General features: G+C 40.3%; 2 protein-coding genes across 2 annotated transcripts; one reads left to right on the top strand and one right to left on the bottom strand.

The window, feature by feature from the left end:
• Window positions 1-317: 317 nt before the first annotated feature.
• On the bottom strand, window positions 318-6,839 carry svopb (SV2 related protein b). The gene is made up of 16 exons (XM_084383135.1): window positions 6,689-6,839; window positions 6,325-6,458; window positions 5,205-5,290; window positions 5,013-5,111; window positions 4,853-4,924; window positions 4,461-4,585; window positions 4,301-4,364; window positions 4,078-4,203; window positions 3,865-3,993; window positions 3,694-3,767; window positions 3,288-3,364; window positions 3,096-3,200; window positions 1,732-1,843; window positions 1,564-1,645; window positions 1,389-1,478; window positions 318-1,306 (listed from the first exon to the last, which is right to left on the bottom strand). Exons 1-16 carry the CDS (start codon window positions 6,748-6,750, stop codon window positions 1,115-1,117), a joined length of 1,629 nt encoding a protein of 542 aa, XP_084239261.1. The 5' UTR covers window positions 6,751-6,839; the 3' UTR covers window positions 318-1,114.
• Window positions 6,840-11,762: 4,923 nt separating this feature from the next.
• Window positions 11,763-24,890, top strand: myo1hb (myosin IHb; the record flags this gene model as incomplete). Its single annotated transcript, XM_084382389.1, has 32 exons — window positions 11,763-11,792; window positions 15,675-15,836; window positions 16,192-16,307; window positions 17,413-17,611; window positions 17,701-17,781; window positions 17,882-18,061; window positions 18,151-18,249; window positions 18,332-18,445; window positions 18,527-18,598; window positions 18,688-18,807; window positions 18,989-19,056; window positions 19,146-19,251; window positions 19,371-19,451; window positions 19,554-19,645; window positions 19,742-19,836; window positions 20,575-20,621; window positions 20,861-20,941; window positions 21,044-21,149; window positions 21,294-21,411; window positions 21,589-21,702; window positions 21,779-21,855; window positions 21,945-22,013; window positions 22,139-22,223; window positions 22,318-22,480; window positions 22,611-22,694; window positions 22,842-22,935; window positions 23,027-23,082; window positions 23,166-23,301; window positions 23,431-23,501; window positions 24,095-24,192; window positions 24,275-24,374; window positions 24,453-24,890. The coding sequence occupies 32 exons, from the start codon at window positions 11,763-11,765 to the stop codon at window positions 24,477-24,479; spliced, it is 3,141 nt and encodes a 1,046-aa protein (XP_084238515.1). The 3' UTR covers window positions 24,480-24,890.
• Between the last annotated feature and the right edge of the window lie 702 nt (window positions 24,891-25,592).

Here is a 25,592-nt window from a genome sequence, read left to right as displayed (position 1 = left end):
CGAAAATAAATAAATAATAATATAATATTAAAATAAAAAAAATATTAAAATAATAATATATTTGAAAAATAAAACAAAAAATACGTAAAAAAATAATATAGATTTACATACATTCAAATAGTAAAAAACATGTACAAAAATATGTTCTTTTTCTTAAAAAATTGAAAGAAATTAAACAAATATTCAATTTATTATACGATTAAGACAAATTCGACGTATACAAATCTAAAAAATATATCTAAAATCTAAAAAAATTACAATGAAGATGTGTGAAAATTAAAAACATAGATATTTAAAAAATAAAGCATAAATATATATATATTTTTTCCAATTTATTATAATGTTAAGACAAGGAAGACAACCATTTTTTTAAATTTGAGAAGAATGCCTGTATTTCATCTTTTTCCACATATCAATTAGTCGTTTGGTCCACATAGCCGTCACAATCTGCTCGAGTCCTTGGTGATGACACCAAAATTTCTTGTTTTGCCCAGAAGAATATATTAAAATCTAAGAAAATATATAAAATATTTAAAAGAAATAAAGCATAAAAATACATATTTTCTGAAAATATTGAAAAAAATAAAACAATATTCAATTTATTATACTTTTAAGAAGACAGCTTTTTGAGAATAATATCTGGATTTTTATTATTTATTAAGCTCAATGAAAAGACATAAAATACAACCAAAAGCAGATTTAACTTTACCTGAATTTTCAGCAAAAGGCACAGCGGATACATACTGTACATAAATAAATACAATAAGTCATATTTGTCAAACTGTATAAAATAAATGTCTCTGTTGAGGTGTAACGGAGCCTGCACAGTGGATCATCATCATTTTCCAAAAATGCTCACTGTTGCTTCTCACGGCCTTGATGGAAGAGTGAGTAAACAATCCGGTCCGAGCACAAGTGAGCGTCCGCTCTCATTAGACATGGGAAGTAGGCCTAGCCTCAATTATCACTCCCAGCCTGTAATGAGATTGTCTCCTGTTGTTCTTCACCCATCATCGCTCAGAAGATTCAATCCACAGTGAAACAGGCAACTGTGGCGTTGAGAAAATATCCTCTCTCTTCTGTGTTTGTCATTCCTCCTGGTTGATTCTTGGTGCTAGCAGCCTGTTGCACCATACGATGGGGGGGTAGTGGTGGTCGTCTGCCCTTTGGCTTCCTGGTCAAGATTGGACTCCTGCAGACCTCTGCCCAACGTCTCGATGGGCAGAATCAAGGACGCGATGCCGGCGAGCAGAGAACAGCACAAGTACATCGACAGGGTCAAGTACACCGATGTCCTGAGCATCACCTAGAACCAAAACACAAAAACTGAAATCCTGAAGGAGTCAGATTCTTTTTGGACAGTAAAATAAATAGTCACTCCTGCATACCTGTGCAACAAAGGGGGTAATCAGGGAGCCGGCCCGTGCCATCGCACTGCAAGTCCCCATGGCTAAGGCTCGGTTTTCTGTAGGGAACACCTAAAAACGAGAGGGGAGAGCATTTTGTCCAGCTCAGATTCTCTAAAAACAAATATGTTTAATGTTTAATTGTATGTAGACGTACCTCCGGTGTGTAAACTAAAACAACTTGGTATCCTCCAGAGATGAAGGCTCTGGCAACAAAGATGATGACTGTAAGAGATGATCTGCATGAACACAAAGACACCGACAGTTAAAGATCAGCCCTGATCTTTTAATGTAATGATAAGAATGATAATAATGACAAACTCACCTCCCGACACAAGCATATAAGGGCAGAATGAACAAAGAAAACATGAAGAAACACAACGCCATGCTCCTCTTCCTGCCAATGCGGTCAACTAACAGAAGGATGACTAAGAGACCTGAAACACATGAGATTTCAAAACCATATACTTTTATAGAAGCAACTGGATGGATGTGACAGTGATATTTACATGATGGAAATGGTTACTTTCTTCTACAAACTTAAAGATGGACATCTTCACATAACACTGGGAAAACTGGGTGTAGTATATCAAACCTTTGAACTCTGGTTTTATCGAGATAATGGTTTGAAGGAGTGATCATTTTTAGTTGGTCAACTAGTTTTTCTTTATGGTTCTCCTGGGTATCCCAAATATCTCACTGTAACATGTATCCATTTTGTCAAGGCTATTATTTCTCCCCAATTACCTCTTCCTTCCTGGAGGTACTTGTATATAGTAATGTGATATTTCTTCTATCATAACTATCCCTTGAATATGAAAAGAAATACACTATGGATCAATCTAAATGAAAATGAGGCAGAGAGATCATTTCTGGTAAAAGATCCTTTCTTAATCTTTTTTAATTCTTGCCTCTGTTAAGGTAGCTTCTTTCCTTCCTTGCTTGTATATCAGACTGTTGATTTAATATCATCAACATGAAACAGCAAACACAGATTTTAAACGTGCAGTTAAGAGTTTTTCAAAAAAGTTGAAATGATGTGTGTATATATGAGCGTTGAGCGAGGACGCGGCTGAAACGAGAATCCTGTACAAATAATGTACTATATGTTTAAAATGTCTGTAGTCGCGATGAAGCAAAATCCTCTAGTTTATTCACCAAAGTTTATAAAAAAAATATCTTGTTCTGTAAATCATTCTCTCAACATTGATCTAGTGCAGTTTTAAAGCTGTTCTACAAGTAGTTCTTTAACAAATATAGCAACTTCAAGCCATATTGATTTTAGGCTTAAATCAACAACCAACAAGCCGCACACTTCTGGTTAAAGCCCCGCCCGTTCTGAATGCAGATAAAACAGATAGGTGGTTGAACAGATACAGATACAGGTTAAGCTGTACTCGCTCATCCAATGTAAATATACATTTAAAATGTAAAGATAGCTTTATAGTGTATGTGCAACAAACGTGCTAAAACTTTAACCTTTAAGTAATTTAAGAGGAATTTAGACTTATTCTAGAAATACAGAAATAATTTTACAAACAAGAAAAGTTCTTGAATTTTCACAGAAATTATATCCATGTTATATTTTTGTCATAGATGGGTGGATGGACACAGATGGCTCTTCACCTTACAGCTCCAATCACACACCACACACAATCTCACACACATTGCTAACAGGGAGCATTTTACCTGGGAACTCAGCCAAGGTTGTCCATAAAAGGTCTTTGTAGTCAGTTGAGGTCAAGTATTTGCATTCGAGACTACAGCTCGGTTCAATCTTGGCCCCTTGGGTCGCTGTTAGAGGGACGGACAGTTTGGTTTTGGTCTTTGTTCAAATTTAGGACACATCGTGATAAATATTAAAAGTAAGCAGTTACTTACTCCCACATGAATCTTTAGATTGGAACAGCTCAGTTGTCAACAGGACAATCCCGTAATAGGAGAAGGCATTGGTAAACCTTTGGATAAAATGGAAAAAGACAAAATTATTCCAACTTCTTAAATGTGAATATTTCTGGTTTCCTCTACTAAAGTAAACTGAATATCTTTGGGTAGTGGACTGGACAAGACATGTAATGACGTCATCTTGGGCTTTGGAAAACACTGATCAACATCTTTCACTGTTTTCTGACATTTTATAGACCAAACAATTAATCGATTAATTAAGAAAATAACTAACAGATTGATGGACAATGAAAATAATCATTAGTTGCTGCCCTAATCAAAATACCTGATGAAGGAAATTTGATAGAAAGGACAAAGTAGAAAAGGTTTTACTCAAGCTAACCATATAAAACACAGCAGAAGAGTAGTCCGCCAATACTGAGGAGAGAAGAGATCTTTGATCCGTCCACGGTCATTCTGTGAAATTAAATTGACAAAACTAGTTTAGAGTTTATGAAGTGTTGTACTGGACGTGCATCTCCTTTTTCTCACCCATATATATCTGTAACCTCACCTTTTTACTGGCGGCCATCTTCCCTTTAGGCATCTCTTTGCCATTCTCTTTGGCGATGCGTGTTAAAGTTGCCAAGGCCTTCTCTGTTTTTCCCGTCAGCATGTCAAAGCGAGGACTTTCAGGCAGCCACTGTGCGACAAACAAAGTTAATTTGAAAGTTTGGCCACAGCTGGTTTTTATTTTTGAGGGATGTATCCTCAAAAAGATACTTACAAAGGAGAAGCAAACAAATATTGCCATAGGTATCGTGGACAGGCCGAGCAGCCACCTCCAGCCGAGAGTGGGCATTAGCCACAGTGCCAGCAGGACCTCGAACACAGCACCGATCGCCCAGAACGCCTGACGCACACAAACACTTCAATCAGGAGGGAATCATCGGGCAGTGTAACTAATCAGAGCAAATATTCAACACTGTAGTACAGTAAAACCACAATACCGCAATCAGCATGATGCAGGTGCCTCTTGCCTTCACCGGGAGGAATTCTGAGTACATTGTCACTCTAAAAAGAGGCCAAATGTTTGTTGCAAATCATTTCATGGCTCTTAAAAATGTGCAGACTTCATCTCTTCGCACAAAGAGGAAGCAGTGAACTTACGCCTGAGGAGCTCCACTGACCCCGAAGCCTACGAGGCCCCGCAGGACCAAGAGCCAACCATACACGGGAGCGAAGGCGCTCAGCAGGCCGTAGAACAGAGTCCAGCACATACAAATGATCAGACCCTGTTAACAACAGGGACACAAAAAGGGACAGTTCACCATAAAATCCAAAATACATATTTTTCCTTCTTCCATGTGTTGCTATTTATCCATTTAGATTGTTTTATATTTATCATATTACAGAGAAGGCAGACATCTCTATGGCTGATATCTCAAAAACTCAACAACTCACACCAAAACAATCTAGATGGATAAATTGCACTACAGGTAAGAGATAAAACATGTATTTTGAACTGAATCATGCATGAAAAACCCACATATGAGACTCACCACTTTTCTGCCGTACTTGTCGGACATATTCCCCCATGTAGGTGAACCAAACCCCATTCCTACAAACACCACCTGAGGCAAAAAAAGAAAAAAGACACTCGCATTCACGCATCTCAAAATGGACCAGCTGTAGAATAAAACCTTTCCGAGGAGACCTTACCGCTGTTATAATAGCCACTTGATAGCTGGGCAGCCTCCACTCACAGTGCAGCTGGGGGCTCAGGATGCTGAGGATCATCATCTCCATGGCGTCTCCTATCTGCTCTCACAGAGGCAGAGCAATACATGAGAGACGTATACAGTATCTGGTTGTCAGAGTGAAGGCCCTCCTGTATGTTTTTTGGATTCTTACCCATGACAGTCCGGTGAGGAGAGAGAGTTTCCACTGAAACTTTCCAAATCCGATGGCCTCCAGTGCATCGTCTACTGTAAACGTCGCTGTTAAAGGGACAAGAGGACAATCACTGCAAGTTTACTGTCACCTGTGAAGAAAAGTTGCAATTCATATAACAAAGGTGACAAATTGTTGTTATTTTACAGCTTCCCAATTGATCAGCAACTGAAAAGATTATGTATAGTGAAAATCTGGAGGCATGTTTGCCGATATTTCGAGGTAAAACAACCTAATAAATAACTTGTATGCTGATGTAAGCATTCACCAACTTCCTCTACATTACCGTCTGATCGGATCACGTGTGTTTCACCTCTTGGTTTAATAAACGTCTCCTAGTTGTGTGTTGATATTTCTGAATAAATGTGCTTTTCTAATTGTATCGCATCAAAACAGTAACATATCAAACAGTAACGTTAGCTAGAATGTGGTTGAATGCTAACACTAGCTGTTGTCTAATGGAAGCTAATCTGTTGTTTTACCTTGAAATATGGTCCAATGTCCGTAGAGATTAAACAATCCATTGACTTTTCTGGTTGATGATCAATCAGGAAACAGTGTAATGATAACTATTTGTCAGATTGCCTACATTTGTATTGCGTATTGCACCATTAACTACCAAACGTGTATCTGAAGAATATAAAGCAGTTAAAATGATCTCAACCCTGACAAACTACAACAATAAAGTACTGCTCACATGTTAGCACGCCATCAATAATGATACGACGATACGATTTAAACAATTGAGCTTATCGCCTATGTTTACAATCCTTACTAAAAGCCTAAATTATGAACTGGTGCTCCTAAATGAAAATGTTAGGCACACAGTGCAACTAGTTTAAAAGGTCAGTCCGGAGCCCAGTTGAATGTAGGACTGTTCTATTTTTGGTTTACATTGTGGTATTGCTAAATACTCTAAATACTCAGACCGTCTCCTCACAAAAACAAGAACAATCAGGACAGACTGGTTTTCAGATTGCACATTTTAGACACGTTTTTACATTTATACCATCTTAGTGTTGTGTATTTTTCAGACAGGATCAAAATGTGTAAACACTACAACTAATAGTGTTCTACAAACCTTCAGTTTGACCAAATCCAGGTCTGGAAGCAGACTCTCTTCTCCCTGAGTCGAGTCTTGGTGAGGCTATAGTGCAGATCTCATTGTCTGTGCCCTGGACCTCATCATTCTGACCCACAAAGTTTGCCTCACCCCTACATGTCAGCACACCAAAAGGAGGAATTTACACATTATGGTTAATTTACAAGTAAAAACACGTCCATGTGGATATACACAGCCCTGCGGCAACACTCAGGTATGTCAACACAGCAGGGAGGTGCTGCAGTCTGCTCCAAACTTATGAGGAAACACCAAAAATAGAAGAAGAAGAAATACAAGAAGAAGAAGAAGAAGAAGAAGAAGAAGAAAGTCTTTTTTGTTTTACCTCAGTTCAGGATTTCTCCACCGCTTGTAAGAGATCACTGACGGTTTGTTCCAGTTGTCCATTTCAGTGTTTCTGTCAGAGAGCTGTGGTATCTTCCTCTACAACACACCGGTGTTTTTGGTCAAACCTGCTGGTGCACTTCAGGTTTCAGTGTGACACCCAATCAGGGAACAATACCTGGGGAGAAGAGGGGGGAGGAGTTACACCAGGACGTTTTATAGGTCAGCCTGTGACTGAAATGGGTCAGCCATATTTATTTAAACGTTCTCTCACTGGAGGGAAAGTTTCTTTAAAGTAATAAGTAGGAACGATGTGATTAAAATGGTAAATCAACATGCTGCATTTTTCAGCTGTTTTCACAGCGTATTTCTTCTGGTGTTGAGATGTCAAATTTAAAAAAAGGTAAGATCTCAGTCAATAGTATGATTAAAACTTTTAAACATCTGAATACAAACTGTATTAGTCTCTACTCGTCTTGGAGGATGAGCCAAGGATCTTATCTCATGTTCTTATCCAGTGGGACTTACAATAAGAGCAACAGTAAGCTCAGCCTAAGCTTAATTAAATGGTGACCACCACAAGTAAACACACAGAGGGTGTGTGTGCGTTTCAGAGACTTTAAACTACTCCTGTAACCATGGAGAGATTATACTGTTTGAATGTAAAATAACGTTGATAGAAGGAGTAAAGTAAGAGGATATTTTATACGAATAAACAAGGGAAGGAGGCATGAGGTGCCGTTTACAACGACAGCTCTGTGGTCCAGGAGGTGATTCGCTGTTACAGCCTGTAGCTGACAGCAGGGTGTGCTCTTATCCTTCTGCTGTTATCCAGAAGGCTCTCGTTTGTACAGGCTGCTGTTGTCAGAGGTCACACTTCTTGAGTTAATAGTTGTGTGTCTGTTCCAGGTCCTAGCTCTTCTCAGAAGCCTCACGAGAGGAAGGAATTCATTTAAAGGGTAACTCCACCAATTTTGCACACTAAAGTTTCTTTACAGGTCTTGGGGAGTTCTACTGCATATGTGGAAAAAAAGTATTGTAAAGCATTTTGTGGTTCCAGAGGAAGCTGCATGTAATCTGATAAATTGTCTCCAGTGATGTCACTCAGTTGAACGTTAGTGCAAAAGATTACTCAGAAACTCTGGAGTACTGACGCTGTAAATTGTGGGCTGTAATGTAAAGCAATAGCAAAATATGAAGTAAATTAGGTGCATTCAGAAACAATGGTACAGTCCCCATGATACAGAGGTGAGGGAAGCACTGAGATCCATTACTTAGCTTAAAATAACTAAACAACAATTGAAAAATACCCCATTTCAAGTACAAGTACAGATGTGTTTGTCAGCGAAAACTTTCCAAAAGTATTAAAAATAAAAGTACTATTTTCAGAGAAAACTTATACCTCAATATGTACACTGCATTTTACTGTTGTAGTTGGTCAAAGAGCTAAGTTTAACTACTTTTTAGTTTAAGTTCAAGAGTTGTGAGATGATTAATGCTGTACGAAACTTAAGAAAAGAAAATCCTGCTAGAAATATCTATTAATAGTCTGTGAAGTGTGTCTGTTGTTGCCTATGTTTTATTGTTTCTTTTTTTCTTTTACTGGATTCATGGTATTAATTTGTTTTAACAATTTTATTTTGTGCTTATTTACTTACTTTTTCTTTCTTAATATTGTGCAATCTTACCCTGTTGGGCCTCCAGCAGCAATTTATATATATATATAAAAAAACTTTTGGCAAGATGATGAGGGTAAGTACATTTACTCATTTACTTGAGTAAATGTACTTAGTTACTTTCCACCAAATCCAATGTAGCATGCAGCATTGGTGTGGCAAAACTCATTAGTGTGAATTACAGGTGACCCAGCTGACTATAGCATACACCACAAAAGATAATATTTATAACTTACAACTTGAGCATTTCCAGCCACAGGAGGACATTTTGTCTCAAATTAGAGGTTTGGAAGCGCTCAGTCTCCTGTACCCCTGCAAGTGAACAAGGCTGACCTGAAAATAACAGAAAAGTAGGACACTGAGGACATGCTGAGGCTGCTGCATTATGGGACGGTCATAAATACAGGTAGAATATACATCCCATCCCTCTGTCCCCACATCCCTACTGGTCACATCAGCTGCTCGGCCAGACTCACACAGAACCAAACAGAACCTCAGCAGAGCGCAAAGATCTGAAACATGGACTCAAAGGTAAGATTTGACATCTACATGCTTTAAAGCTAACTGTTGAGATACTGTAGTACTGTGGTTTGCTTTTTTTATTCTGGCATGTAAATGACCAATCCTGCTAAACACAGATGTAATAATCACTAAAACAGCTGTTTTTTGTGATGCTGCATTTTAATTATTGTGTGATTTGTTCACCGAATGCTCCACATCTGAAACTAATAGCCTCACAGCTCGTTCTAGCCTTCAGAGTCCTGCACCTGCTACGGCGACAGCAATCTGTTTGCTCACATGAATAAAGGATCAGTTTGAATGTTTAGTTGTTTGGGACTAATTGGGCCTGTGAATATTTATTTGGATGAGTGGTGGATCAAGGATACAACTTGTCCTTCACTCTTTAGAAACAAGATGGCAACACGCCTTATTATTTATTCCTTATCAGATGTGTGATATTGTGTGTGGTCTAAAGACTGAAATAATACGCTTTTTTAGTTACTCAGGTACATTATCGTTTAAAACCCTCAGTGCAGGATGGTGTCTATGCTTGAAATTAGTGCAAAAATAAAGCAGGTACTGTCCAGTGGGAACCATTTTTTGTGTTATCATTGACCTTTATAGTGTTTGAGGATTGACCAACGTTTATCAATGCTACCAAAAACTGGAAGTAATCGAAATTGAGAGTTATTGTTTAGATTCTTAGTCTTCTTGTGATGTAAATGTTGTTTTATTTAGCATATAATGCATTTTTTTAAAGACAGGCATATTATGTGAGTTAATATGGCATTTAACATAAATGCATTTCAGAAGTTTGGCTAATTTGTTCAATGAAAAAAGGGTTTGCACTCACAGTTGAGAGGTTTTTTTTATATTGGCACCACAACTCAGATATAACATTGGCAGTTAAAAAGCTTTAAATGCAAATCTCTTATTATCAGAACTGTTGCGTGCTATTTTATTTATGGATACATCTTGTACACTGTATAAATTGCATCAGTGTTGCGCTACCTTTAATTTGAAAGGTTTGATGTCATGTTTTCATGTATGTTTTAAGTAGTAGGTGTCTAATTCAAAGCAAAACTTTCTGTCTTAAATATGTTCAGCATCTCACGGATGGATGACTTTCAGTTGCCGCTGTAATTTATCAATATAGTAGATCGACTTCACGTCATCTGAGGAAGATGATTTGTGATTAAAACATTGTCATATCCAAGTCGGATAAAAGAAGAATCAGGAACAAAATAACAGTGTCAGTGTTTTTCATCTTTTAGTGCAGATTATTGTTATTGTTGTTGTTTTGTTGCTATTTATTCCCCCTTTGTACTAGGGAAATCTTCACACAAAATCTTCTACACTTTTTTGAAAGAGGACAAATTCGAAACAAACAAATAAACTTCGGCTACTGCTATTTGTGAGTGTCATCTTATATGCCAATAAGCCGACAACAGTTAAGAACACGACAATCATCTGATACCGAAGTTTAGCCATTAATGGGTGCATCTCTACAAACTGGGTTATTCCTTTGTGCACTGTAAATCAATTAGATGTGGCTTTGGTGAGCATGGTGTGTGTCTATTGGGGGGTTATTAGTAGAGCAGGAGTCCCCTTTCAAGATTGAGTAGATGTAGAAACCCCTCAGTATTTGCATAATGGATTACATTATGTTAATAAGGACTTTTCCAACATGCTCTCTTATGTCACCGTGTGTTTTGGCCGATCTTCAGGCAGTAACGTAAGCTGCCTTTGTTGATGCGTACAGGAAGCACAATGTTAAAATTTAAACAGACGGAACGAGAGGGCAACGTGACGCTGCCCGCGGGCCGGCCACGACTGAACCACAAGACAGAGATGAGATAAAAAAACAGTATAATGTAGAAATGTAGGCTCCTTCTTGATCTCTTCTCCCATCTCTCATTCCCTATTAGCTCTCTATTGCACGTTTACAAAGAAATAAAGGCACAAAAATGCTGAAAATTCCTTTAAAAGATGAGATTTTGTGGCAGTCATATTGATTTGTCAAAGTATTTTGTATAAAACTGGATTATAACTGGATAAAATCAGTACCCAATCCAGCATAATAACTTGAAATTGAATTTTATATTTGAGGTTTCACTTGCTGAAAATGACAGACTGCTCAACAGATTTAGTAACACATTGTTGTAGATCTGAAATGAATGTGTGACTTTGACAGCTGGTGTCACAGAATCTGTAAGAGTTGAATCCCAAACTGGTCTGATCGTTGTGGCTCTCGTGATCAGTTAGTAATTAGTTTGAAATGCATCAGCCTAATCAAAGATCAGTAATCGAATACCTGTGCTGTAATTTTGTGGGGAGGAGGGTGAGGACGGGTCTCTGGGAGGATAGAGTTACTACATCCTTGTATTACACACACACACACACACACACACACACACACACACACACACACACACACTCTTCCTTAAACACATAGTGTAGCTGTTCAACACTCAGGCAAAGCGCTGAATGAACGTTTGCTGCCTGGGCTCCATGAATGTTTAACCAGCTCAGTGCTTCCAGAGCCAGGTAGCTCATTACTGCCTCATTACCTACGATGCAGGGACACCAGCCCAGCAGGAAGCAGCAGGGCCACACTCCTCCTCCTCCTCCTCCTCCTCCTCCTCCTCATCCTCATCTGTCCCAGGCCGAGGTACCGGGCCAGCATTTGAATCAGGGACCGATGCAAACCTGAGCAGCAGAGGAGACAGTAGTGAAAGTAGAGTATCTGTGCCGTCCTAAAGAGGCTCCACTATGGGAGAACTAATCGACTACTAAAACCGCCATCGCAGGCCGTGTCTGTCTGAGTTGTATACCCGAGGACTGAGGTTCATAGTAGTTTTGGATTTATCAGGTTCATCAAGCAAGACTGATTCAGCCATGACACACATGGTTTTGGAAGTAACAAAGGTAATTACATTAACATGACTTTTGTATCTTGGTTGAAGTTGTGTTACTGTACTTAAAGGAATTATTTGTGGACTTGTTTAAGTGATCGTAGCATCTTTCTGTTGCACATCCTTATTTGATCCAGACATGGGGGTACAGGTGTGTGTTGCTGTCTGCTTCAGGGTCTTTTCTGATACAGAATGACCACTTTTAAACTTTTATACATTCAATGGATCAAACAACTTTTATGTGAAGGGGTCGCTCGTGGCAACAAATTCACAGAGAGAATTATGATCGGACTCTGCAGTTCCTCTAAGCTTATCGCATTTTAGCGTCCTTCAGCTTATTGTTTTGGTTTTAAAGCCCGCAATGTTACCGTTTTGGTTCACTCTCATTGCACTCAATCTTCCGAACATGGAGCAGGTGAACTCTAGCAGATGGAGTGCAAGTAAGTGTCTCAGTTATTTATTCATAACTAATGTAATTTTCTTTGGTTTCCGTTAATTGTCCTATTGGTAAGGAAGAATTGATTTTTGAGTCTCACTCCCAACTCGTTAAAAACTGTCACTTTGGGATAGCAGCTAAAGATCCAAATATTTCCCTTAGGATTGATGGTGGAAAACGAAAAGAGCTCAAAGGAGAGTAAATATCGGACTTAAAATTTGCCAGGTGGCCAAAAACACGACTCCAAATGAATGCTAACGGTGCTGCATCTCGTGGATGAGGAAATTGGCAACTGATTGGGATAAAATGAAGTTTTCCTAAAGTGATACTAACGTGAATGTTGTGTATTGAGCTTGTTTCACTTGTGCTGCTTTAAATTAAATAAAACTTTAAAACTTATTTTACTGAACAGGGTGCAGGGTAGACGGTTCTTAGCCTGCCACTGTGTGCTTGTGTGAAACAGTAGCGACAGAGGAGGCACTGTACTTGACTGGTGTGTTGGAGGCCGGTGATGGTCAGGTTTCTCTAGACACCTGGAGCCCCCTAAATGTGTGTTGCCCTGGGTGATGTGTGGTGTCAGTCAATGGCCCACGAGGAGTGCTATCTCTTTCAGGAGCCTAACTGCCACTTTGTGGCTGCGTAACAGGATCCTGCACCATACTGGATAGACAGGGACAATGGAGCGCCCTCTCAGGTGATGGCCTCCGGGTCAGATAGACTTTCCTGTTCCGCTGTAGCCTGACATCAAAATTTGATGTTTTACGGTAATTGTCCATGTTGGGTTTGTTTGTGTGCTACCTCATACACGTGACTGTGTTTTGTTCATATATTTAAAATCAGATTACAGTGTTGTCAAGAAAAGTCAGCTCTTATCTTTAAAAAATATCTAAATTGACCTTCCTCTAAGAGCATAGTGTTTTTTTTTTTTTAAATCAGCCATGTGTTCAGCAGAGGTAACATTTCCTTTGAATGGCAGAAAATCTCTGCGCTCGGTGCCGAGCCAACAGCCTGCCCACACAGTGCCAACAAGTAGCTGCTTGCTTTTTGTTTTATTATTACTGCTATTATATTTTAGGTGACCATGTTATTATGAGCCAGTATTTAAAATGTATGTTAGTATTTATAAACATGTTTTAAAAGGCTTTGATTTCTCATATTATAGTGCTGCTATCAGTTGTTGGCCTCCTCTCCTCATATACAGTATTATCTAGCCTTCTGTTTGTTTTAATTGGCTTTTTTCAACTTTAAAAATGAATAGTTAAAGTTCATGAATTTACAGTGTGCAGTGTTGCAACATCACATAATACAAGCCCCAATTTGCAATAAGCTACAACCAGCTTGTGCTTTCCCGTGCACACAACCTCACAAAAACTGGACCTCCTGGGCAAATTTCAGCTTATAGATAGAAAGTTGCTGTTTTCAGAGGGTGGACAGAGCTTTGTGGATCAATGAACGGATGGACCAGCAGAAGTAGGTAGAACAATGCAGAAGGAACTCTGCTGAGTTCAATGACGCCTCCCACTAGAGTGTACGACAAACAGTTGATGAGTTATGAAAGGAGACATGGCAAACGCCCACGACACACCCTCACACACACACGCACACATTTGAATTCCAAGTCAAATTTCTGCATCCTGGGGCAAAAACAGTGTCTGTCAACCAACTGACTGTCTGACGCAGTGACCTAAAGAGGCAGCAATTTGGTGAAAAAATTCAGTCAGAGTAATTTTTTCGCATTAAGCTTTTAGTCGTGAAGCCTTGTTGTAGTGTTTTGTTAAATACGATGTGGCCGTGGACACGTTGCAGCCTTTCCCAGTCTTCCTATATCCAACTCTGCGTGATTTAGATTTTGAACTGTCTGCGGATAAAAAGTGTCATACGATAAATGGATAAAAAGAGTACAGAATGTTGTATGTGGCGAGCCAAGATCGTCTGTAAATCTATCAGCACACAAATACATATTTAGAATGAGATATTTCCTTTGTTGCGTGCTCGCTACATAATTGATGGTTTCCTATTGAAGGAAGTAGAGACAATAATCTATCAGTGCTTCCTGTCCTTTCCCCCTCAATAAAACCAGATGTTCAGCTCAGAAAACATACAGAGGCACAAACACATCAAGGACCTTCAGGGTAGGTCACTTTTTGGCACTTTTTCCTGCATAACGCTGTTGAACATTTAAATGATCGCATGTGGTTTTCAGGACTTGATTTACTTTGACATTTTGCTGTAAATGTCTGCCGGGTCAGTAGAGCAGCAGCTTGTTTTACTGGAGAATGATCTGTGAGTGTCGGTTACGCCGACTTGGTGACAGGTCAGCTTGGCAGTGATGAGAGCCAAACAACTGAAGCATAATACCGGGTGGCTCTTTCTTTCATAGCGCCGTAATTAAAGTGCATTGCTGATTATTTCACCAGACACTTCCTCGGGTTGTGTATTTTTAAGTGGCACAGGATATCCTGTGTTTATACTTATTAAAATGAATGTAATTAATTCATGATTTTAATTCTTAATTAAAATCTGCATTCAGTTTTTGTCAGTGCAGTGACAGTGATGATCAAGTACTCCTCTTAGTACTGTGCCGAAGTACAATTCTGAGGTACTATTTCCACTTTTTGTTACTTTATACTTCCTCTCCACTGCATTTATTTGATAACTTTAGTTACTAGTTGCTTTGCAGATTACATGCTGCATCAGCATCAAACAATCAACTTAAAAAATACTACTTCTGATAATCAGTCGACCCAGAATATACAGTATATATATATACATGTAAATATATGTATCAATTATTTATATTTAACATCAGATACTTTAACATCATCACATCTTGAGATACATGGTTTTCACTGGGCAGGAAGTTCATCTGAAAAGTAGTAACTAAAGCTGTCACACAAATGTAGTTGAGTAAAAAGTACAGTATTTACTTCTGAGTACTTCTGGATGACTTTCACTTAAACAAAACTAATATTTCAAACAGTAGTTAGATATATAATATACGAAGCTTCTGCTGCAGGTGGAGTATCTCGTGCTCACTCTGTCCTTGCCATGAACAAGACTGATGATCCTTTAGGAAACACAGAAGCAGATTAGATAGCGGAGGCTGAATTTGGATGTGTCATGAGCAGAAGAGGATGTAGCCAAGGCCACCAAGGGCCCTGACCGGAAGGAAATGGGTGACCCACTGTGAAATATATATTCTAGGTTGTCCATGATTGTATGAATGTGTATGTACAGTTCTTGAATGATAACAGATCGTTTTTGAGGAAAACAGGACACAAAGGAAAAGGATGGGACGTATAGGATTGGTCTTGACAGAAGGAATGAGAACGAGGCCAAAAATAACGCAATATCTGTAGATTTTGTTGAAGAGAGCCATAAATTATGTTATCACGGTCTAATAAGTTTTGCCATGTTACTCAGTGCTGTTGTAATACCTTGCTTCCTGCTTGGGCACAGAGCCTGGAGGACCGGTGTAACGAGATCCTGAGGAACATGGAGGCCTCCCTGACAGCCAGGGATCGCGTGGGCATCCAGGATTTTGTTCTCCTGGACAACTACACGAGCGAGACTGCCTTCCTGGACAACGTGAGGAAACGCTTCCACGAGAATCTCATTTACGTGAGTCTTCCTGTGTGGTGTAATGCCGGATGACCCGGCTCTTTCTCTTACTCTAATTAAACTTCCCGCCCTCGACCTTCAACCCTACGAGGTCCTAATGCTGCGCTGCCTTGTGCTGAATCCGGCACCTCGTGCTGCTGAAACAGCAGCTTCTGTTCTTTTCATTTGCGGAGTGAGCAATCTAAAGGTCACCGCTGTCCGTAAGGTCACGACAAGCGATTAACCAAACTTATTGCTTTTGATGAGAGGAACAGAATTACTTTTCAGCAGAGTGATACACGTGTCCTTGTAATGTTTGAGAAAAACAACCTCCTGTTTTACAGAACATGACTTCCTTTCCTCTCTTTCTCTTCAGACCTACATCGGGACGCTCTTGGTGTCAGTCAACCCATATAAAGAGTTAGACATCTACAGCAAGAAGCAAATGGATACGTACATGGGCGTGAACTTCTTCGAGCTGCCACCTCATATGTAAGATATTCTTTATTCTGTATTTATTTACAGTGGGTGGATAAATCACTTCTTGAATGAAATAAACCTTTATTTTTTAAATTCATGACATTTTGTACAAACATTCCTGGTCTCCAAAGAAAGAGTTTTAATGACTTTGGTGTTTTTTTCCTCTGGTGTCACCATGAGGTTGACATTTTTGCTTTTAAGTGAAATGTCTCGACAACTTTGGGATTTCCATTGAATCTGGAGCACACATTCATGTTCAGCTCCGGATGAGTTGTGATATCACTGTCAGCTCTTCCAAGTTACTCCAAGTCTTTCCTTTTCCAATCAGCCTTTGCTGTACTGTACTGTTGTTGTTTTTTTAACATGATAAACATTTTACCTGCAATAAATCATCACGTTAGCATTGTCATTGTTATTGTATGTTAGCTGTACCTAAATACAGCCTAACACAACCAGTGGTGTGACTGGAGGCTCTTACTCTTCAGCTTTTAATTGAAAAGAACATTATAACTCTAGAAGGAAAAGAAGACAGGATATTAATGACACATGAGAGTTTATAAATCATAAATGCAGGGTCCGACCCATAGATTTATAAGAAGTACATACCAAATGTAAGATGGCGACACATTCAGTCTGAGTGAGAATTGTTTGTCTGGCGCATACGCCAAAAAGTATTCTAGCTTCTGGGTTAACTTCCGTGTTACAGCTGTGTCTCTTTCCTGGGCTTGAGAAAAGTTTTACAATTATAAAAAACTTGATGAATCAAAAATCCATAAGAGAAAGAGTCTAAATTGACCTTGCTTGCAGTTCGAGGTGTCCTGTCAACAGTTTTACGGATTTTTCTTATGATGGCGCTCTTTGGGGGAAATGCTTTTTGGCCTGCAGGGTTATTTTTCACTGCAATGTGGAGTGGAAGCAATGGAAGCAAGGCTAAGTGGCACTGTCGCATCCAGATCTGACCAGGGACTATTGTTGCAGGTCTTGCACAGTCTCTCTCTCTCCCCCATTTCCTTTCACTTTTCCACTGTCAGCTAGTAGACACTGATTTTCTGATAGCAAAAAAGTCAGAATAAAAAAAAAAAACGTGGCTGACTTTGACTTGTTCCTGTACTTTCAGTTATGCGCTGGCGGACAACGTCTTCCGCACCATGCAGTCTGAGTTCAACAACCACTTCATCCTGATCTCAGGGGAGAGCGGAGCCGGCAAGACTGAGGCCTCAAAGAAAATCCTGCAGTTCTACGCAGTCAGCTGTCCGAGCACCAAACTCCTGAACAACGTCCGGGACAGGCTGCTCCTCTCCAACCCAGTGCTTGAGGTCAGTGACATGGATATATGTCTGCCAAAAGCTTCTGCTGCGTGAAATATCTTTTATATATACAGAATATGTATCTTTATAACTTCCAGGCTTTCGGAAATGCCAAAACCCTGAAGAATGACAACTCAAGCCGCTTTGGGAAATACATGGACATCCAGTTTGACCACCAGGTGGACTGAAATATCGTCACATTACAGTAACACATCAATGTAATGACCTCAAGGCTCAGTTAGCACTGATTGAGGGTAAAGGATTGCCTTTCTCCCTCAGGGTGGTGCAGTTGGTGGTCACATCCTGAGTTACCTGCTGGAGAAGTCCCGCGTGGTCCACCAGAACCACGGAGAGAGAAACTTCCACATCTTCTATCAGCTGGTGGAGGGAGGAGAGGAGGATCTGCTCCGCTGGCTCGGCCTGGAGAGAAACTGCCAGCATTACAGATACCTGGTGCAGGTCAGTGGAGAAAAAAACAAACGAGTCCTTGCTCATCTGGTGTAACAAAAATCTCCTGACTCAAGACTTTTTATTCTTGTCTCCTTCAGGGTGATTGTGCCAAAGTTAGCTCTATCAATGATAAGAGTGACTGGAAGATGGTGCGGAAAGCCCTCTCTGTCATAGAGTTCAGTGAGAGTGATATTGAGGTGAACGAAACTGAACAAAACTTTATTTAAATCTATGAATGACATGTTTTGCTGGTGATTCGTGAAGTAATTCTCTCTGCAGAGCCTGTTTGGAATAATTGCGAGCGTGCTCCATCTGGGAAACATCAAGTTTGAAGCAGATGTTCGAGGATACGCGTCACTCAACAACAACCAGGAGATGCAATGGGTGTCAAAGGTGAGTCCATAACAAATTGCAGACAGTTTAAACCATTTGTTTGTCTTAATGCAACTTTCTGATTTTTGCTTCGCTGTGCAGTTGTTGGGGATTCCTACTCAGGTGCTACAACAGGGCTTAACCCACAGGAAGATAGAAGCCAAAACAGAGGAGGTGAGTTGTCTTCATTTGTTTGATTCAAACCTGAAAATAGTTTAAACTTGTTCGTAGCGTTCATAATCTACATTATTCTGTTGTTATAGGTGCTCAGTCCCTTCTCTGTGGACCATGCAGTATATGCCAGGGATGCCCTTGCCAAAGCCATCTATGGCCGCACTTTCAACTGGCTGGTCAACAAGATCAATGAATCTTTAGCTAACAAGGTGAGAAAAAACAGGATACTGTCGCAATAAGATCGTGGTAATCTGGAGAAAATTGGGGTAGCAAGCCTGATTTGATTGTTCTGTAAACAGTAGATCTGGCAAAATAACATATGAGCTGGAATTTCCATCCATAGCAGATTTCCCGTGAAGCAGAAGTCATATCTGTGTCCATTATCTGCAGGATTCCTCCAGGAAAACAGTGATCGGTCTGTTGGACATCTATGGTTTCGAGGTTTTCAACGTGAACAGGTGAGATCACGCACTGATGAGCGGATTCTTCGAGAGCAGACGTGTGAAATGAAGAATCCCATCCTGAGAGTGCCTGTGATTTATTTCAGCTTTGAGCAGTTTTGCATCAACTACTGCAACGAGAAGCTGCAGCAGCTTTTCATCCAGCTGACCCTCAAGTCAGAGCAGGAGGAGTACGAGATGGAGGGGATTGAAGTAATAACGCTATCATTCCTTGTATATTCTTGACTCTTCTGGTTACTAATCTGCAAAAATAAACTCACATACACTGAAAACTGCTTTTCAATCATTTGCTTGTTTTTTTTTATGCGCAGTGGGAACCAGTGCCATATTTCAACAACAAGATAATCTGCGATCTTGTGGAGCAGAAACACAGAGGAATCATCTCTCTCTTGGTAAAGATACGATTCAGTTATGGTCCTACGTGAAGACAAACAATATCCTCGCCCGCAAAGCTACAGCGTGACTGAATAATTGATGCTTCTCCTCTCATTAAGGACGAGGAATGTTTACGTCCTGGCGAGGCCACAGATCTCACCTTACTGGAGAAGATGGAGGAAGAGATTGGTGGTCACCCTCATTTTGTCACGTGAGTTGGAAACATCTGCTTTGCACTTTGTCCCAGCAACCAGACCGGCACATAGCATGACCATAAACACCGTTAAAACCTTTCCCCTTCCTGCAGACATAAACTGGCAGACCAAAAGACGAGGAAAACACTGGAAAGAGGAGACTTCCGCCTCTTGCACTACGCCGGGGAGGTTACATACTGTGTTGTTGGTGAGAGCTGACATACATCTGTCTGTTAGATAATGTCTACTGTCTAAGAGTGCTAAAATTTAGTTTAACAGACCGTCAGCAATATCCATATAAAGGATGGTAGCATTGGCTAACGTAGCGTCGATGACAACTGAACTCACCTCTGTGCCATTACATACATCACATTCTCAGTTCTGTATATATGCATAAAATAATAATATATTTATAGTCCAGTGTTGGCTCCTTTGGCCGTTCTCCGTATTGTATCACGAAAGAAACAAAGAAATAAGTGGGAGCTCACATACCTGGGTGCAGGACAGCAGAACCGCTTGCATGTTCCAGTAACGTTAGCTTAGCTTGACACTGGTAAGCTAGCATGTTAAAAAAAGTGCTGTATGTGATAAAAAAGTTAAACTACACAATAATGTCAGAAAAGGTCTGTGATTCATAGGAAGTAAGATTTGCACCACTGTTGAGGGTTTTTATAATGTTTTAACTCCTCAGCAGAGCCTTTCTGGCTAACTAGTGGTGACATCGCTAACAGGGTTAAAGATCACATAACAAAGATTATCATACAGACAAATATATTTATAAAAGATTGCCAGATTTATTTATATTTAGAAAAGATTTTTGGTGAAATGTATATATTATGTTACTACTTCCATTAGGGTAACGTTAGCCACCATATGCTACTAGTCATCAGGAGTAGGAATTTGTTGGTGCCAAAAATACACATTAAGTTTCTCTTTGTACTTTCAGGGTTCTTGGACAAAAACAATGATCTCTTGTATCGAAATGGGAAAGAGGTAATTTAATTGAATTTGTATAGTAAAAAGCAGTTGGTTGGTTGGTGATTTCTTGAAAATGAATGGAACTTTATTTAATTTGTTGCACTGTATTACTGTATGACTTCTAACATCCTCCACTGCTTTCAACAAAACACCCAAATAGAACAGAAAATGTGTATAAATGTATTGAAGCATAACCCTTAAATAACATGTCTGACATGTTAGGTGTTGATATAGTTTTCCTGTTTCTCCACAAGGTCATGCGACAGTCCAAGAACGCTATTATCAAACACTGTTTTCCCTCCACTGAACCGGACAGCAAGAGGAGACCTGAAACTGTAAGTAAACGACTCAGAACCATTTATGACCCTCTGATTTTGAATTGAAATTAAAATTACTATAAACAAACCACCAACCTGCCATTTTCTTCCACCCCTCAGGTGGTGACTCAGTTTAAGAGCAGCCTGGTGGGCTTGACTGAGATCTTAATGTCTAAAGAGCCCTGGTACGTCCGCTGCATTAAACCCAATGAAGCCAAGCAGCCAGGTGAGGCCTTCTGTCCCGAAAATCCTCCACTTCTGAAAACAACTCAGAGCCCTTTAACTCTGTGTTCAGCCTACAGCCAGCACATGTAAGTTAAACCACACAGTTTTCACCCCTGAACTTGATTACTTCTGGTGTCCCCTGCAGGGCGTTTTGACGATGTGTTGGTGAGACATCAGGTGAAGTACCTGGGGCTGATGGAGCACCTGAGGGTCAGGCGCGCTGGGTTTGCTTACCGACGCAAATACGACATCTTCCTCCAGAGGTAGCTAAGCACAATGTCACTGCTCCTGTTCCCTGGTACTGTTTTTTTGCAGAAGACATGTGACATGTTCTCATTTTTGCTGTGATCACATACATTCCTGCTGCTTCTGGTGATCAACTACAAAGCTGTGTGTGGTCTTCTTCTTCTTCTTCTTCTTCTTCTTCTTCTTCTTCTCAGGTATAAGCCTCTGTGTCCAGACACCTGGCCCAACTGGAGAGGTACGGCAGCAGAAGGTGTTCAACACCTGATCAAACACCTGGGCTACAAACCTGACGAGTACAAGATGGGCAGGTAGGCAGATGCTAATGGATGTGTGCCATTGACAGTTAATGCTGAGATACAGAAACTTCTTGTTCTTTCCCTCAAGGACAAAAATTTTCATCCGGCACCCAAGAACTCTGTTTGCAACAGAAGACGCCTTTCAGATCTGCAAACATAGGCTAGGTGAGATGTTAATCTGTAAATGTAGTTGTAATGCTACGTTAAGCTTCATATCTCTCTTGAAAGTGAAACCGTCACTGTTACTGTTTCAGCGACGAGGATTCAAGCGAAGTACAAAGGCTACAGAGTGAAAGGAGACTACCTGAAACAGAGAGAGGCTGGTGAGTGTTTAAATGGCCACAGATTGGTTTACTATGTAAGCACAGACTGACTAAATGTACACGAATGGCCCGCATGACAAGCTTTTAAAAATATTATTTTTGGCTACCTTGTCTTATCTTAATAGCCACTAAGATTGAGAACTGCTGGAGAGGTCTGATGGCCAGAAAGGAGCGTGAAAAGCGGGCGTGGGCTGTCAAGGTCATCAAGAAGTAAGTTTATACAAGGAAACCCATCTGAAGATTAAATGAGATGAGAATGATACAGTCTATGTGGTGAGGCTAACAGTCTTTGATTCTGTTTTAGGTTCATTAAAGGCTTCATAACTAGAAATCAGCCATCCTGCGTTGACAACAGCGAGTACCTGGCATATGTGAGACACAACTACCTCACACGGCTGAAGGACAACCTTCCCAAAACAGTCCTGGAGAAAGACGCTTGGCTCACCGCTCCGCCGATACTGCAGGAGGTGGGTGACACAGTTTTTACGCCAACTGTTTCTAGTTAGAAGGCTGCATGCAATGAGGTCACAGGTCATTTTGGTAAAGACTGAATGCTGTAAAGGTGTAAATTAAAAGGAGCTCATGCATCTTTTCTAGGCTTCCCAGCTCCTGAAGAAGATCTACATTCGCCACATGGTGAAGAAGTACGTGCGGGGAATCACTCCACAGAGGAAAGCACAGGTAGGAACCACAATACACAACATAATCCTTCTACATTTAAAATAACTTCATTCTGGAAGTAAATTTGTGGGCAACACTCGAGTCCCAGATAAATTAACTTTAGGAAATAAAGTATCTTTACTTACTTTCTGCTCTCCTTGTTTCCAGCTTCTGTTAAAAGAGCAGACGAGCTCCATGTTCAAAGGAAAGAAAGAAAACTACCCTTTCAGTGTGTGCAGACCATTCGTGGACACCAGGATAAGTGAGACTGGATTATTTTATTTTCTTTGACTGTACTTACTGCCGGGACTGTATTTCTGCTGATTCTCATCAGCCTCTATTACTTTATGAAGGTGCAGAGGACATAAGCATCAAAGTGCTTCAGATGATTCGATATGAGCACATCAAGGTAAACTATCATCGGAATTTACTTTCTGTCTTCGTCCTTTATTTTATCCACCGTGACCTTGTGTGTGCGCGTCCCTCCCACAGTACAGCGTGCCAGTGGTGAAGTACGACCGGAACGGGTTCAGGCCTCGTCTCCGGCAGCTCATCTTCACCCTGGAAGCCGCCTACCTGGTCGAGGAAACCAAGATCAAGCAGCGGATAGATTACAGCTCTCTGAAAGGTAGCGAGTGAGACAATTAGACCAAATCGGTGTCATTATCTGTAGGGAGAGGTTTGCACATGCTTGGATGTTGCGGTTGCAGACACGCCTGTGATTTAATCTTTAAGGTGAGTCTTTTTCTGATTATAGGCGTGTCGGTCAGCAACCTGAGCGACAACTTCCTGATCCTTCATGTTACATGTGATGACATCAAACAAAAGGTACAACTATTAACAGACTGTTGTCTAAATATATCTCCACCAATATTTTAATTGTCTGTTTAAAAGTCTTCCTTACTTTACTTGAGGAAACCAAGACAACACAATCTGTAGGTCACGTGTGGCTCTGCAGACAATCGATCAAGTCTGAAAGGGCAATAAAACCATTCATTAAGATGGACTTTCAATTCATTATTCAGACAGTTTAAAGACAGTATGGAGAACAATGCCCAGTTCAGTGATAGACTTTTATCTGTGAGTGTTTGTCTCTCATTGATTTTCTTGAGCTTTCTTTGAGCAATTTATGGCTTTATCAGATAGCCAAGAGTAGAGAGATACAGGAAATGAGGGGAAAGACATCATGGAGCAAAGGTAAAAGGCGAGCCAGGAATATTGTCTTTCATGGCCAGCAACTTAAAGACCCTGTTGCTCAATCACTTCCATAACAGGTCCATAACTTTCCTGGAGCTCCCCTCACAGCCGACCCCAAACCAGATCAGAAACATTACTAAATAAAGCATTCATTGAAGCACACTTAGGCATTAAAAAATCTCCATATGCAACAACTGAAGGACTGACACCATTTGTTCTTTTAGGGGGATCTGGTCCTGCAGTGTGACTACCTGTTTGAGGCCCTGACTAAGCTCTGTGTGATTGCCAACAAGCAAAACTACATCAAAGTGGTCCAGGGCAGGTACAGAATCTGGAATATATGTAGAAATATGAATTTGAACGCTAGCACCAAAGGGTAGAAATGATTCATACTGTCATTGCAGTGTGCGATTTGACATCCAGCCTGGCAGAGAGGGGTTCGTGGACTTCAAGAGTGGCCAGGAGTCCATGGTCTACAGGGCGAAGAACGGCCATTTGATGGTGGTGAGTGTGGAGTTCAGCATTAAAGTCCTGTTTATATAAACTACTGACTAAGCTCTTCGCTTTGTTTTCTTTCTTTAGGAATCTACGAGAACGAAGTCCAGATGAGTCGCCGGTGGTTTGGGAGGATGTCGCTGTAACAGCCATGTTTGTTCTGTAATCCTGCTCCATGGTTGTTGCCAATTGTGATTCATGTCAGCTGATTTTTAATTTCGTGACAATGTTATCCAATTACGTGTATGCAAATATTACACAAGTACTGCCAATATCTGAGTTGTACTGTAGATAGCAGAGCCCTGCCAGAGTATCAGTGGGTCTGCTTGTTCCTCAAATCTGGTTCAAATCATGAACATCAACCATCCATAATATGAACAGAAGCACTTTTTTTTTTGTATTAAACATATCCGAAATCCTGTCTAGATGATAACAGTAGAGAAAAACATTAAACGTGTGCAGCCATGAATGTTTGTCATACCTCACCCATGTTGTACTGTCACATTAAAACATGTGAAACCACAATGGACACTTCATCTGTATTTTTTTTTGAGAGCAAAATACCTCAGCAACATTTCAAATGGATGCTTGACTCCTGCATGTCGCACTGAGACGATTCCTGAGTTGGCGGCTCCCTCTACTGGTCTCCAGCTGGCCCTACAGGTCCCCTCCTTACAGTAGGGGCAGCTTTTAAGTTGAATCATGAAACCTCTAGAGGAAGTCGACACACTTCTTGTGCGTTGACTTAAAAGATAAGTCACAGAATTAGTACAGATTTTCATTCTAAACTCAACGTTAACGAGGATGTGGTGCACTTGTTTTCAGAAAGGCAGTGTTAAGCAGCACCGGGTTGCTAAATCTGCTGCCCACTCTGCTGGACAACACTGACACCAACATGGAAGGAAAAATGATAAGTCTCTCTGCCATTATGAGGCAAAACAAGTAAAGCTTTCCTCAGTCTAAGCTATGTTATGTCAGCATTTTACTGTGCTGACGGCAGCATGTCAACACGCTCAAAGCTGCACAATCACGACATGAATGCAATCGTGTTATTCTTAAAAATCTATGAATCACTGTTTCAGCACAAATTGCTGATTCAGAAGGAAAAATTTCACAATTGCATCCAATTGAGTCTCTGGGTGTGTGAGTCTACTCCCTTCTCAAACGTCAACTTGGAGTTCAAAATGTCACCGTGCTCAAAGGTAGCATCGTATATCCATTAAGGGC

The sequence above is a fragment of the Pagrus pagrus genome, assembly GCF_965226575.1.
Source record: "Pagrus pagrus genome assembly, chromosome: 19".
NCBI classification, from domain to species: domain Eukaryota; kingdom Metazoa; phylum Chordata; class Actinopteri; order Spariformes; family Sparidae; genus Pagrus; species Pagrus pagrus.
Note: the sequence above shows the minus strand (reverse complement) of the source record. Positions and strands in the feature narration are given on the sequence as shown.